At 29.9% G+C, this 16,088-nt stretch overlaps 2 protein-coding genes across 2 annotated transcripts; one reads left to right on the plus strand and one right to left on the minus strand.

Moving 5' to 3' along the window:
* Positions 1–645: 645 nt before the first annotated feature.
* Positions 646–3,216, plus strand: LOC113846062. Its single transcript, XM_027473899.1, has 5 exons — positions 646–861; positions 1,951–2,119; positions 2,220–2,303; positions 2,378–2,581; positions 2,708–3,216. The coding sequence occupies exons 1-5, from the start codon at positions 811–813 to the stop codon at positions 2,800–2,802; spliced, it is 603 nt and encodes a 200-aa protein (XP_027329700.1). The 5' UTR covers positions 646–810; the 3' UTR covers positions 2,803–3,216.
* A 113-nt stretch (positions 3,217–3,329) lies between these two features.
* Positions 3,330–9,868, minus strand: LOC113846061 (U-box domain-containing protein 34). The gene is made up of 9 exons (XM_027473898.1): positions 9,631–9,868; positions 8,966–9,087; positions 8,368–8,483; positions 7,019–7,146; positions 6,561–6,856; positions 6,330–6,431; positions 5,377–5,805; positions 4,115–4,864; positions 3,330–3,912 (listed from the first exon to the last, which is right to left on the minus strand). The coding sequence occupies exons 1-9, from the start codon at positions 9,797–9,799 to the stop codon at positions 3,721–3,723; spliced, it is 2,304 nt and encodes a 767-aa protein (XP_027329699.1). The 5' UTR covers positions 9,800–9,868; the 3' UTR covers positions 3,330–3,720.
* Between the last annotated feature and the right edge of the window lie 6,220 nt (positions 9,869–16,088).

Below are 16,088 nucleotides of genomic sequence, written 5' to 3' on the forward strand. Positions count from 1 at the left end.
AAATATCATGCGTAACATGTGATGATATGATATCACTATATTAAAAAATATAGGTACGAATTATTCCATATTTCAAAACTGCTAAAAGATAAAATAAGATCATAATTCAATTTACTTGCATTTTTTAAACACATATTTCGAGCCACGTGCATTTTACTTTTCTGGTATACCGTAGAGGTTCGTGTATATCTACGAAATGAGAGACTCTTGTCTTATCCATACATAAAGTGTTTTAAAGAGTAAAATTTCCTTCTAATAAGGATATATTTGGAAGTTTGATTTTTAAGGAAAAAACAAAAAGATAACTTTTTAATAACTCGGCAGTAGAAATACCCTATTTGGCACAACAGCCACAGAAAAAAAAAGCATAGTTATCGCTGCATATTCTTCTTATTATCTCAAGTATACATAGTTTCTTTAATAATTATAGCTTCACATTTTATTCCCCAAATCAAATTGTTACTGTACATAGTTCTATTGAAATATTAAATTGGATAAACTTGAAAAAAAATTATAAAAGAAAACAAAAATGTATAAATTTTGTTTTTATATATTAAAAATAACTTGTAGTTCTTTAATAATTTATCAATTGTGAATATTGCCCTCACTCTATCATATTTATAAATCGATCACTATTATGTTTTTATCTTATGACAGTGCCCCATGTCCATATTAGTGGCCACTGATTAGTGTTCCTCTGAAATTTGTGAACGGCAGAAGCAGGTAGGGGTGTTGTGTCCACTCATCACACGCGGTTCACAAATCATATACCAAACCAGACACGAAACCCAGATCAATTGTTCCTCTGCCATGGCTTCCCTTCTCAAAGTTCCTTCCTTTATCTCTCCTCTACACCAAAAGGTGATTTGGAACTCATGATGTTCCGTAATCTCAATGGTTACAAGTAAACAAGATGGATAATCATCAAATGGGGTTTAAATTTGTGTTTCTACTTTGGGGGGAGTTTGGAATTAGGATAGGTGACTTGGGTGGGTATGCTTTTAACTTCTCATTCCTTGATTTCTAATGCACAAGCTACTCATGTTGTTGGGTTGTTTGAACTTAACTTCCTAGTTTAGTAATTTATAGGAGTTTAAGGGATTTGGATTCTTAAAAGTGAGGTGGTCTTTAAGTTAAGAAAGTAAGGGCAGTTTGGTTTATAAATTATTTTCTGTTTTCGTTTTTAATTATAAAATTGCTACAGTGTTTTCGTTTTGTTTTCTGTTTTCACAGATTTGTAAAAATGTCTTTTGCAACCAAACAGGCCCTAAGGATGCATGAAACCGTGATTTAAAATCAGTTAAGTTCATGAGGTTATTTAATTCGAATCAAGAGTGTATTTTCTTATTTACATTTTTTTTTCAATTTTAGTATCTCACGGTAGAGGAATTGAATCCGGGTTTAAAATGCTCAAGAAATTATCAGTGTCATCACTAGTATCTGATACCACCTCACTCTCTCTTTCCCGTTGATGGTTAGATATGTTTTGTACCTCTTGTCCTCTGTTCTTGGTGGTAACTGGTAAACATGATCATTAGTCAATGTTGTCAATTGAAGAGCTAGCTAAGAGGGAAAAATGTGATTTTTCCTGAATATTTGATGGGAGCATCTAACTCCCCTTATCCCTGATGACTTGATATGTTTCTGTTTAATTTTTGTTGTTGCTGGCGCGTTATAAAGTAAACAAGACTTTATTGTTGGTATTTCCCAATCAGATTGAGAGACAAAAAAAAAAAAAGAAAAAGGATCAATGAGTGGATTTCAAAAGCATTTAACTTCAAGTTTTTCAAACTGAATTTCAGCAATGTTAGTTTTGCTGGTAATTTCAGCAATTTCTTGGCATTGAGTCTTGCTAATTAACACTTTGGTAGTGTGTCGTGTAATATGCTTTGTCATTTTGGACGACTAATCTTAATTCCGGAGTTTTATCAACTCTTTTTTTTGTTGCAGTTGAATAATGTTAGCTTTTCTCCAACCACCACAAACATGCAATCCAAATTTTATCACGCTAGTGTAAGAAATGGGAGATGGCATGTTCCTAGCGTGACAATCAAAGCTCAGATGGCTGTTGAAGGCGATGTACTTGACAAAGAATCCATCTCAATCAACGATGAAAGTGGTATGTAGTTGGTATTAGTTCATTTTATGCTTTATTCATGCGTCTTAGTGTTGCTTTTTGTACATTATTTTTATTCTAACTTTTGGATGGGATGTTTCAGATTATGGGGTTGTTAGCATTCACCATGTTGGAATTTTATGCGAAAGCCTAGAAAGATCACTTGACTTTTATCAAAACGTTCTAGGTATGCCAGCTTTTCAGACTAATATTTGCCGTGTAACAAGAGGTATATGAATGACTAAGTTAAATGAAGTGCAGGCCTTAAGATAAATGAAGCAAGGCCACATGACAAGCTTCCATACAGGGGTGCTTGGTTGTGGGTAGGCTCTGAGATGATTCATTTGATGGAGCTTCCAAATCCTGACCCTTTAACTGGACGACCTCAACACGGTGGTCGAGATCGCCACACGTGTATTGCAATCCGGGATGTCGCTAAGCTGAAAGCTATCCTTGATAAAGCTGGTACTCATTTACTTCTTGAATAGCATACCTTGAAGTTCTTCACCAATTCACACCACGATTTACAACTTTTAGATGGCAAGTGCTCTATTTTTTTTATTGCTTCCTCTGTTGTTTTCTACTTTGTAGGTATCCCCTACACACTTAGTCGTTCTGGAAGACCAGCAATCTTTACACGTGATCCTGATGCAAATGCTTTAGAGTTTACACAAATAGATGATTGATGCTTATGGATGTTACTTGCTTGGCCACTCCTCTGGCAGTCTATATATGTCACCAAAAGGCAAAACGTAGAAATATGTATGCAGATGACTACATGTATGTAAAGGCTGGAGGGATTGTAACTATTAAGCCATAGGAAAGTAGCCAGCTATGCAGTGGCACTCGCAGCAGTAGAGTATTAGTTCATCTTATTTTTCCAAATTCCTACTTGGAATATGCTGTTGGCTTATGGTCTCTTTTAAGGATAAACGTAACGTGAATAATTAGAAATAACTTTGAAGGACACGAGACTATAGAAAGTGATTTTTTCAGTCAAAGTATTGGAGGATCCATGAAAGGAGAGCATAAAAAGCACGTCATATAAATGAGGATTATAATTTATTTTTGAGAAAGTTTAAATAATAGTCAGCGCGTTCTAATATTGCGATTCTGCTTATTTTAGAAGAATAATTGATTTTTCTTTTTACTTTCTGAAAGTTCTTTTAAAAAACGATTGTTTCTTTTAAAGTTGTATTAAATATGCTGTTAAACCATCACAAGACTAATGTCATTCCAATAAAACGTTTGAAAAGTCATTGTGAATTACAAAATGTTCCCATTGGTAAAGTAATTAACCTCACAAAATAAAGCAAACAATAGTCCGTTATGTTATGATTGAATACTCCAATGATGGAATAATGTCTTGATGTAAACGAATAACTTAATATTTCATCTATAATAATAAGAAACTTCATTTTAATTCGGGCTTTATACAACGGCTCAAGAAAAGGTTATATACAACCTAGGAAAAAAATGGCTGCGCGTGCAGATAAATTACCAAATTTGTTTTACAAACCTTCTGTACAATTGAAATTCTGACAGTTTTTTATATGCTGCAAGCAAAATTAGGTTGAGAGGAGCGGTAAGGAATTCACTGCTTGCTAATTAAAAGGGGTTACTCCAGACTTCCACTCCTGAATGGCAGAACGTAAAGTATGGTTTGGAGTCAACGTAGAATGCTGGAGTTTAATCTTTGTCATGGGGGACACACAGTGTTTGCTGAGCCATGCCTTGATTGCTCTGTACTCATAAGTGAAACCATCCGCAGCAATATATGGATCATCCATGATTTCCTGCATTATTCACAAGTCAATCAAGAATTTGAAAAATGATAAAATATGTTTTTAATCCATTTAAAAAAATGAAAATAAAATTTAATCATATTTATAGGGACTAAAAACATGTTTAAGTAAAAAAAATATGAACACGATATGCATCAACAAAGATATCAAAACTCAACAACCTAATGTTCATCAGATAAGTGCAATCTAGTACCTGAAGGATTGGACAATAATACTGGCTTGGTGCTCTTGCACTATTTCTTCCCCTCCTTGCACTAACATTTGCCACATCAGAAAGTCTTTTGAGCAGTGGAAGAACTTCAGTATCAAGTTCTGGTCTATCTCTGCATCTAAGTGCAGCACATTGAAGGGCAACTTTAGCCAATTCCACTGTCTCATCCAGTGGCCAATTCCCAGCTGATTTATCTAATATATCACGGAAGGAGCCATTTCTAATTGCATCTTCAACAGTCAGAATGAGTCCACGTGCATGGCCACCAGTTATCAATTGGAGAGTTATGACTCCAAAAGCATATACATCTGATTTTGGTCGGACAGTGCCTGTTCTCTGATACTCAGGGTCCATGTAGTGCAAAGTACCAGCAAGCATTGATTCTCTGTACTCTGTTACATTGTCAGGCACCACGTCTGAAAGAAGTTTAGCTAGCCCAACATCTGAAATTTTGCTTACATAATTTCTGTCTAAAAGGATATTGCCAGGTTTTATATCTCGATGAACAATAGGTTCTGGCTTTGAATTATGTAGGAATGAGAGCCCACAAGCCATTTCAAAAACTACACGAAATCGAGAAAACCAAGGAAGTGGTGGTTTTCCATTTTTGTTGAGAAGATAGTCTTCTAGGCTTCCATTTTCCAGGTATTCATAAACAAGGCAACCATTCTCAGGACAGGCTCCAAGTAATAAAACCATATTAGGATGATGTAGTTGACTAAGAATCTCAACCTGCAACAAATGGGAGACAACAGCAACTCTGAAAGGAATGCTTTCTTTTGTTGTTGCAGCATTCAAATATTGAATTCATTCAAGATATTTAAAAAGAACCTATCATTAGAAAGCAATGAAAACTAGGATGTGCAAAGGAGTACGAGTTTGAAAATTTAATCAACTTTTAGATCAGCAAGATTTTGTATGAGTATTATTTCAGCTCACACAGTGAATCCAGAGGAAGCTAGATCTGTCAAGAATTAGTTGATTACTACCTTATTATCTGTCAACTTTTCCTAGAGTAGTCAAGTAGAGGTAGTGGGATAGTCAACTTTGAAAATTTCCCAGTGACTTGTATACTTGAGCTTGCATTTGCAAGTTTTATAAATCAATTCATGCTTTAGAACATTTAAAACATAGTAAGAAAAATCCCACAAGGACTCAACGATTTAAAGATTTCAGTAAGTCTCAGCATCTCACTCTCATATAGACAAATTCAAAGGGAAGAAGAAACAAAGCACAAGGAAAACCTCTTTCAGAAACTCCTCTCTCTTGTTGATTGCATCCTGGTGCAGAACCTTTACAGCTACTGGTGTGTGATCAAGATTGCACTTGTAAACTTTCCCATATCCTCCTTCACCAATTACTAAGTCCTCAGCAAAGAACTTTGTTGCTATCTTGATTTCATCCATGGTGTACTTTCTGTATCTCCTGTCATTTGAGAGCAACGTATCAACAATTCTCTGTTTTTCTATTGATTCTTTAAGAATATCAAGTTCAGCCATCTGTCTTTCGTATGACTCTTTGGCAAGCATACTTTTTGCCTCCTCTAGTTCTTTCATGACTTTCAAATATTTTGTTTTCTCTTCAGCAGCAATCTTTCTCAATATCTCCTCTCTTTTCAGGGAAGCATTTACTCTTTTAGCTTCTTCAAGAGATTCAGAAGTAAGTAAAAGGGCCTGCAGGTGAAGGTAGAAAAGTTAAGTCATGTTGTAAAGTAGTAATTATCTCTGATTGGGGCATGATTAATGTGGAGTGCCAAGCTCTAAACTATAGATTTAAGAACAATTTTAGCAACTGCGTCACAATGAAGCAGACATGGCTGTGGCTTTCAGAGTACTAAATTTTGAATAAAAAATTTGATGAAATTAAAGAGAGCATAAGCTTTATGTTTGAATATGATAGAAACCAATCATTTTTTATTTTGTTTTTGTTTGTTTGTTGAACAGATGACTTTAAGTTATCCAAAATTTATGTTATAAAATAATTAAGCAGCAGCACTGTATGCTCTGAGGACAGACAATTTACATTTTGTTTTAACAAGTTATTGTGACTCTCAAGTGATTAATACCTTTCATAGGCATCGGCTTAGGCATAGAATGGGCGGGGAAAAATAAAAAGAACTAACTTAGCTGAATTAGAGACCCAGACATGTATTTCTTTCTTCAAACAAAAGAGAAACCATATATTATCAAGCTCTCACCTTGTTTTGAGCTTGAACCAGGTCTTCACAAACCTGTTTGTACATGGCAATAGTATTCTGCAACTCCATCTGCAGCCGTTCCACTTCTTCTTGCATGATAAACTGCATAAGGACACCTAATATAAACGCCACAGCCATGTTGGAGAATCACATAATATAACTCTTTTACAAGTTATTCATCAGTGATACCCCTATTGTTCTTTTTGACCAAAAGAAAAGAAAGGAAGTTACCTGTTCACGTTGTGCCGATGTAATGGAATCAAACGAGTGGAGGTTGAAAGTGTCAATATCATCTCCACAGTTTTCTGTATTTTCTTCTTCATTTTTGGTAGAATTTTCAAAAGAATTCCTACGACTAGATGTCTTCAGACCAACATAACTCCGCTCTGATATTGATAAAAATCTGAAATTTTTTAGTAGTTTAGGTTCTGCTGAGGATGAATTAATTCCAGACATTTCTCTACTAATGCCAGCACCATTGTCTACTTTATTTACTTTCGTAGACATGAAGTACCTTGAACTTGCCTCTGTCGGAGGAAAAATAAGAAATCAGAAACTAGACAACTTCCATAGAGATTTTGTTCAAGATCCTGATTCTAATGAAAGCATCATCAAAATATAAATATAAGATGATCAAACTGTTAGGGCGCAGACATTAAGATCTTGAAATGCAAGAAGTTCAATTGTACCATGAGAATGTGAAGATGAAAATCCAGCTAACTTCGATATAATTCTATCTCTTGCTACAACATATACATCACAGCTCTCAGGAGCATATCTTAGAATGGGAGTTGGTATCCCTGGTCCTTTTAGCTTCCTGGAAGAAGAAAAACTCAAATTTAGGAGCTAGCAAGACGGGCATTGTTCTTGAATTCCTTTACAAAGTTCGCAAAAAGCTGAAAATTAATTTTCTTTCACAATCAAGATTGGTCCAGTTTTTCTTGATTTTACCGTAAAAAGTAATAAAAATACAATTTTGATAAAAAATGAGTAAATTCTTAACCTGAATGTTGAATTTAAATATGAATTTTGAATTTGACAATAGAAAATTATATATTTTTCTATGGATAAATTATATTTTTTTTTATGAATAAAACATATCTTACAATTTTATTTTGATATTATTATTATTCTTGAATTAACTGCTCAAGGATAAATCATGATTAATCAATTAATCGGCAATTGTACCATTAATAGGTTAAAACTAAGAGATAATTTAGGTGTAAGAGTTAAGAGTATCAATCTATCACCTAAATTTTCAAATAGTTAATTAAATTTAATAAATCTAATATTTATTAATACTCTTATTTATCTAGTTTTTTCTTTCTTTTATCAGGGTAATATATAAATAAGAAAACTACCATTACTACATGTTCATTGAGTAGTAATAATAATTAATTAAATAATTGATAATTATTTTAACACAATTTCATAAAATTGAATTGGAGAACATATAAGTAATCACAAGAAAAAACTAAGAGCCTTTAGCTTTTATCTATATAAATTAACTTTGTGATTTCTTTGTTTTTTTTTTATTTAACTTCTTTTAATTATTTTTCAATCCAAATATTCTCATCAATTGCTTTACTTAATATTTAAAGAATATTGATAATAGATGGTTGTAATTATAGTCTCTATAAAAATGATATTGGGAGAAATGTTCCTTTTTATTACAATTGAGGGGTATACTTACTGTTTGGTTGAAAGCATTTTAAAGAGTTTAAATACATTTCCAATAAAAGTTTTTGACTGTAGTGACAGATTAAGCATGCAGGTGCTAAACTCTTAATTGCAACAACCTAAGTAGATAACAGATTCTCTCAGGAAGTTAAAATCAAATTGATCTATTATATAAAAGCTCATAAATATTTATAATTTCCACCATGGTAAATTACATTATGTAGTAGCATAATTATGAAACTATTAATGATAGATACAATGCAATACTGTATGATTATTATGCATGGACTGAAATCAATAAAATGGAAAAGTCACGTTTGCTTTGACGCTTTGAAATTGAATATTTAGAAACACATACCTTGTTATAAAATTTGAGGAGTCAGAACCAAGCACTAATATTTGGACCCCCGACTCCAAAATAAAGCTAAGAAGTGCATTTGCAGCATTGTCATCTTCTAGCAGTATGGTTTCCATCTACAAAATTTCCACATTAATCTTCCCTTACCACCTTTTCAATCTCAAGTTGAAACTAGCAAAGGCCAAAAAACAAAGTTACAAAGCACATATACTCCAAGATTGGCAGCATGCGTACTCAATCCCCAATTCAGTACCAATGCTAGTACTACACTGCTGCATTTAGTAGTTTTAGCGTATCTGTTTTTTAATACCCATTTCCATAAGAATAGTGCTACTCAAGAATCTGAGACACAAATTTAAGTCCCGTTTTTCATTAATTACCTTACCTTAACATATTCTCACTCTTGCAAACTTGCTTAAAGGATTAGAGATCTGAGACTGTAAGGTATACTGAATGCCTAATCACGTATAATTATAAATATCTTATTCAAGATTCATTACGGAGGTCATGTCTTAATTTCTTAAAAATTCAAGCATTTACAAATCATATCAAATACTAGTGCATGTACTTGTACTGTACATGGTAGACATAACCTCACCAAGTTGGAATCGCAGAGTTCCTTGAATGGAACAAAGATTTGTTCAGACTTTTGTTTCACATCCTCCACATAAGCTGCAAACACATCGGCATCTACTTCTGAAATGGGAATATAATCTCCAGCTGCGAATAAGAAATCCCAAAACACCAGCAATGCATTTCAGTTAGTCTCTAATCATTTATGATTTAGGGTGTGTTTGCATGAACACTTTAATTATGCGTTTCAATAAGCTTTTTTCAACGGTAGTTTATGTGATAAATTTAGATTGAGATAAATTATACCAAAAAAATTATTGAAATAAGTTAAAAAAACTTAGAAGAATCATAAAAATGATTTTTATTAGTTTTCCATAAACTTTTTTAAGCATGATCTTAAAAGGTATTTGAAAGAACTTACAGAAACCTTAAGAAAACAGTAGTGTAATAAGTTCCTCTTACCTTATTTTAATAAATACTTTGACATAATTTATTTAAATAAGCTTATTTTAAGCTATTTTAATAAATTTCAAGATTAAATTTGTATCAGTAACTGTTAAAAGAGATTATTGAATAAATATTCAATTAACCAGTTTATCCACACATGCCTTTAGTTAATTGCACATTTGCACACAAAGGTACTTTCTATTAGCAAGCATATACGTGATTGCAAAATGAAAAGGGACATACTTGGGGTTGTAATTGAAGTGATTCTGGGGATGACGTGAACTAAGATGAACCTATCGGCTTGAGGGACGAGGTTGTCCAGCGCCCACTGCACGGCTCGCCGGCTACCCTTGGCGGCGCCGGAGCCGCCACTGACGGCAACGGCAACCGATCTCGGTGACGGTGTTGACATTCTGTGTGGATCGTATTCCGGTCAACGACGCTTACTTCCCTTGAATTGGTTTTTCACACACCGCAACTACCTTTGTTTTCGTTCAGACTGTTACTAATAAAATAAGAAAATTAATTATTTGTATTTCAAAATTATGACATCTTCATCTTTTAATATTCTTTCAGTTTTTTTTTAATAACATTATTTCTGATTTTGAGGAGTGTTTTTCAGAGGCATCGAGCATAGATATTAAAAAAAAATTTAGAAAATTAAAGATAATTATATTTAAATAATAGAATTAATAAAAAAAAAAAATAAACGATGTATTATCATTATCACTTAAATAAAATCTTAAATTTTATTCTGTGTTCAGACTCATTTAACAAATTCATCGCACGATGTGAGTCTAATTTAGATTAAATTAGATCAAAAATTAAAAAAAAATTATTTATATTTTTAGTAATATGTTTGAGTAAGTAAAAAAATATAAAAATAAAAAAATAAAATTACTATTCACATTTAGTAGGTTGTAAAAAAAAATTTCTTTCATCTTTGTTTCATTGAAATACATAAAATTATTAATTTTTCTCTTTTTTTTTTTTATCCAGACAACATCTAAGAGTTTCAACAATTAAGTGTTAGTGAAAAAAAAAACTCATTTCTTTTCCTCTTTAGCAAAGTGAAGAAAAAGTTCAAAATAGTAAATATGAATTAATACGAATTAAAAAATTTTAATTAAAAAATAGTTTTAATAAAAATTTACTATTTTTAATCTATAAACTTATCTATAAACATAAGTTAAAAAATAAAAAAATTTATTTTCTTTTTACTTTTTAAAGAGTTGAGCAAGTTAACCAAGATATGAATTATTTCATATCATTTAATTTTTTGTGTAGTTAATTAAATTTAAATATTGAATGATATATATATACCGCAGTCTTTAGAGAAAAAAATAAAGAAAAACGAAAAACATTAATTAAAGAGGAGTATAACGTATAATGGATATTTAATTTGATACTCTAAAAAATGTCATTATAGTAATTATTAACAATTTTAATTATTAATTTTGTTCTGTTAAAATTTAAGATGTTTTAAGACTAATTTTATAATATTTTTATATTACAATTAATCCTTTTAAAATATAAAATATTACTATATTTATTTTTATAGTAAGCTATAGTAGCATAAAAGAACTATTTTAGTGAAAAAAAGTGAATTAATAGACATTAAAACATGTTAAGAAAATATAAAAGAGAATGAACTAATTTACTGATATCATAATTTTTAATTAAAAATTGATATATTAAAAAATCATTAACTTTTATAATAATTAATTTAAAATTCATACTTCTTATATATTTTAATCAGTTAATATCATAAAAAAATCACGCTAATAATGTATTAAAAAATTTATAAAATTATACAAAATTAGTCTTCTTATTAATTTTGTTGTACTAAAAATTCTCAAAAATTTTATCTAAATTTTTGGAGAGTTAATAATTAAATTAAAATATGAAATAATTTTGAAGTTTAGAAGTAAAAAATTTAGTAAAACTGAAGAATTTTATAAGATACGAGATTTGAGTTTGAAGAGAGAAGATTTAGAGATTTTTCTTATTTTAGATGAAATTTAACATTTTGGTTAGTTAATTTTAGATAAAAGTATTTGTTCAATTTATTTTAACTCAAAAATTAAAATTTATAAGTTCTAGATAGAAGAAAAACGTTTGAATAGTGAAACTGTTAAACTTTAAAAGTAAATGAGCTTAATTAACTAAAAAATAATAATTAAAAGACCAATTACACACAGTGTAAACTAGAGTGATAAAAAAATAAAATATAAAAAGGCCTTTATATATTTTAATCATCAACAAAACAAATTTTCTTAAAAATATTTTAAATGAATATTTTGATGTTTTAGATATATCATAAATACTTATCTAATGCATGAGATATGGTTACCAAATTAAACTTTGAAATTTCATTCAACCAGCAATATTTGGTAAACAGAGTTGTACAGGAAGAAATTTAGATGAAAGTAACGTACATGCAATACTTGGGTATCCATGTTTGGGATTTTTATTGAACTGAATCACCAGTGTCAACCTACGCTTACATGCAAGTCTCCATAGCAACCCTTGTAAGTAATGTAGAGACAGTACCACTGGGGAGAATTTACTCAATATAAAGATATATAATTAAGTAGATCTTTAAACTTAACATATATATACATATATATTTTAAATATCACACATTATCATAGTGCAGATATTCCTAAATTTGATCAATACTTTGTTTCTTTCTAAATTTATGCCTTTGACTGCAGCTAACATATAATTTGATTCACGTGATGACTTGCACTGGGATACATATTGCCATGTAGCTTGAGTAGCAGTTCATAACAAAAATGATTTAATTAAAATATCAATATATGCAAACCTTTAAAGTATATGTTAGAAGCAAAAGATAAGTAAGAGAATAGAGGAAAAGAAATTAAAGGTGGTGACAGATAGAGAGCAAGCACACAGCTTCTAACATGAAAGGTCCATGCTAGGAAAGAGCCAAGTGCTCACTCTCTTCTGTCACCTCCACAAACAAACCTACATGCTTAGCAGACTCGAATTCAATTCTTTGTTCTCAACCTAAAGGAACAAGGAGAGCTTTTCTTTTGGGTTCTCTTATTAGGTTAACTGCTGCAACTTGATGGTGTAGGGTTTGGTTCTATATATAAGAGTGCCTGAGAAGTACCTATCTAACTTTCAAGAGAGACAAATAAGGAAATATGCAACTGACTCACATAAATTCTCTTCCATTAAATCTAATTGGCTCTTTGCTCCCGCAAACTAATAACCATTCATTGAAAAAAAGGATATTGGGGATTCCTTTGTGTAATAATAAATGTACTTTGCTTATTTTGTTGCAAAAAATGGATACAGGCAATCGAGAATATAAGGATATTCAACCATAAATTAGTCAAAAGTTGAAAAGTTAACTAATTCATTTGATAATGTTTGATAAACTAGTTTATAAATATAACAAACTTCTTACTCTACACACCTTATACTTTGGAGGAATTAGATCCATTAATCTTAAATAAATTTTAAATGATTTGAATTGAAAAAGCATATTTAGTTGTAACAACAATTATATATTGTGAGTAATTAATATTCTATAAGTAATTATACATTTTTAAAAAACAATCTTTAGTCTACAAGATTTACTTCAATTCTTTAAATGAATTTAAGGAGGGTAATAATAAATTAACAACAACATATAAAAATCTGAAAAATAAAGTAGACTTAGCAAAATAATGCATTAGGCACCCATGTCCTATCTTAAGACAACTTATGGAAGTTTATCAAAATTTATTTGCGAACTATGCATTCAAGAAGATGATAAGCATATTGTAGGTGAATATTTATATAATTATAGCAGTGTTGAACAATTGTGGAGACTGAGGCCTGGTGGGTTAAGACTAACTTGACCATATTTCTAACACATGGTTAATGTTACCAGCCTTTGCTCAGTGGCAGCTAGATATATCAATAAAGATCATGGATACTGAGTGCATATGCCAAATTTACATGCCCATCCTTATCAAAATAATAATTAATAATGAAGGAATAAAGAAGGAGATCGATAGCTACCTGGTGAAAACATAATTTATCAGGGAATTAAACTACTTGAACTTTAGAAAATCAAGTGAATGCGTTATCCGAAAGGGATGTTTTGTTGTGCACATACACAAATCTATATTGGCATACATAGCATAAAGTATATATTCTATTGTCAATTAATTAAACAAAAACGAAAAACCAAGGCAAAGATTACTTAGAGCCTGTTTATTTACATTTTTAAAAAGAGTTTTCTTAAATAAAAAAATACATAAATTAAGAAAAATATTATCGTTAGCTTGAAAGGGCTGATTCTAGATGATTAAAAATAATATTTTTTAATAAAGATAATTATTATATTAAATTTATACAAAGATTTATAAATGCTTTAATTAATAATTTTTTAACAAAAAATATTGAAAATTATTTTTGAAAAATAATATTAATATTTTAATATATTTAAGAGAATTAGCCTTAAATTTTTTGAACTTAGAATCAACGATGCTCAAGGAAGGCCGTTCTATTTGCTCAGCAAAAAGTTTAAAGCAGCGATTTAAGTTTCTTCAGAATTATTGATTGTTCAAATCAATAGCTATTAATTAAGAATTGGCATTACTGGGGAGTTATGCATGGAGCTGTCAGCTTCGATTCCATGACATTTGTCAAATTGGGTGTGTGTTCAAACATCAAAATACAGTCATACGAAGTATGGTGTTCATTCTAGAATCTCAAATGAAAATGTGAGAAAGATAGCTATGCAAAAATTAAAGGAATGTGAATTTGTAAGTGTAGCAATACTCTTTATTAATTAATTTAAGTTGTCATATTTATGAGTGTACAGGAAGTGTTCGATAAAGGCTAACTTTTTGTCATTCACACTATGCCATAAATGAGTTTTTGAAGCGCTAACTTAATTAACGATTAATAAAAATTATTTTGTAATTATATATTTAAAAAATAATTTTTTATTAACCGCTCTCAAAAGTACACATTATTCTGTCTTTTTTCTTGTTTACTTGTGTTTAGTTCATACAGATGTAGACTGTTTGGTTAACACTAGTATATAAACTCAAGATTCAATTTTGATTTGTGATAAAAATGAAGAAAACTCACAAAAAAATTAATTACAACTTTTGATTTAAACATAATAATAAATTTTTATTTTACAACAAAAAACTAAAAAAGAAATCAATTTCAAATTTTAGATTTGCAGTTTACATTTATACTTTGGAAAGCGGTTCAGCCTGGAACCGCTGTCTAATCTTAACATTACATAACGCTTGTTTAACAGCTCTTTTAAATATAATACATTGCAATATTTTAGAGCAATTCTAAACGCTCTCTAATTCAAAACAGAACTGCTCTTAGATCTTCATTTTGTCGTAGTGTCAATTCCAAACATGTGAAAAATTCCAATTGCACTTTTTGTGATTTATGTGCATCTGACTTATACGCAGTAGTTGGAAGATGTCTTATACATTAGGTTTTCTTATACAAAATCACAAGTTTATATATTTCTAAAAAAATCTTAAATATGTTGATTTCTCTTTCTAAATATAATGTATTTTGTTACACATTTTTATAAATTTTTTATTATAATTTAGTTTTTTAAATATTAAGATATTAGGATTTGATTTTTGTCTTAATTATATTTTTTAATTTTTATCTATAAATATAACACATTTTATAATAAATTTTTATAGTTTTTTATTAAAATTTAATTCTAAAATATTAAAAAGTTAGAATTTAATCTTTGGTGTAAACTTTTCTTTATTAAGTGCAAAAAGCTAACTCATTATTATCATATTATTTAATTTTTTTATATTTTAAATATTTTTAAAAAGTTTTCTAAAACCTTAATTTCTTTATCTTTTGGCTCCTTTATTTTATTCTCCCTGTGTTTTTGAGACTTAGAAAATTTTTAGAACTTACAATTAGAGCATTCGAAATCAAAAGGAAAATTGTCATTAAAAGATTAAATCCTAACATCGTAACATTTTAAAGATTAAATCCTAATAAAAAAACTTTATAAAAACATAATAAATTGTGTTATATTTATACAGAGAAAAAAGATATTTAAGCTTCTATAAAATAAACAGGTAACCATGATTTGGGGACATAATTTAAATTAAAGATTTTGTGTCAATAATTAATTTAATTTTTTTAAGTCAAAATACATATTAAATGAAAAATTGGGTATCTATCATTTAATTTAAAGTGAATTAAATTTACGGAAAATTACAATTCGAACGTGTATTAATTTTCTCACTTTATGCACAATAGAAGGCTTATATATCTCCCTAATTTTGCATTGTAAACTTAAAACTCAATTAAAGACAGAATGAAAACGCCAATTATATCTGAAAGAACTTGTCTATATCATTTAGTTGTTTTAGTAATTCCAAATAATAGCTGTGAGGAAAGCTGGAAAAATGAAAGTAGTCTTTACCTCTTCTTTGACACTAAATATACAAAAGAAGGAAAAAATCACCGATCAACAAACCAATCATAGCATCGCCACTTCTTCGTAATAAAGTTTGATTCGGATGCCCATGCCATTTAATCTTGAAAAGAACATTTTTCTTCGATAAATCAAAAGGCATAGCATCTTTTGACCGTCAAACAGGTTATTTTTAAACATATCTTTGATCATTAAAAATTAATATAGTATATCATTGTTTTTTTTCCTTTATACA

The sequence above is a fragment of the Abrus precatorius genome, unplaced genomic scaffold (assembly GCF_003935025.1).
Source record: "Abrus precatorius isolate BTA unplaced genomic scaffold, Abrus_2018 Scaffold8, whole genome shotgun sequence".
Lineage (NCBI taxonomy): Eukaryota > Viridiplantae > Streptophyta > Magnoliopsida > Fabales > Fabaceae > Abrus > Abrus precatorius.

Bases quoted from the DNA above. Each gene is read 5' to 3' on its own strand.
- LOC113846062 (XM_027473899.1), top strand. From the start codon at position 811: ATGGCTTCCCTTCTCAAAGTTCCTTCCTTTATCTCTCCTCTACACCAA. The intron at 862-1,950 runs GTGATTTGGAAC...TTTTTGTTGCAG, and splicing joins TCTCTCCTCTACACCAAAAG to TTGAATAATGTTAGCTTTTC. The intron at 2,304-2,377 runs GTATGCCAGCTT...AATGAAGTGCAG, and splicing joins CTTTTATCAAAACGTTCTAG to GCCTTAAGATAAATGAAGCA.
- LOC113846061 (XM_027473898.1), bottom strand. From the start codon at position 9,799: ATGTCAACACCGTCACCGAGATCGGTTGCCGTTGCCGTCAGTGGCGGC. The intron at 6,432-6,560 runs GTAACTTCCTTT...GTCCTTATGCAG, and splicing joins CATCGGCACAACGTGAACAG to TTTATCATGCAAGAAGAAGT. The intron at 3,913-4,114 runs GTACTAGATTGC...TGAATAATGCAG, and splicing joins ATTATTGTCCAATCCTTCAG to GAAATCATGGATGATCCATA.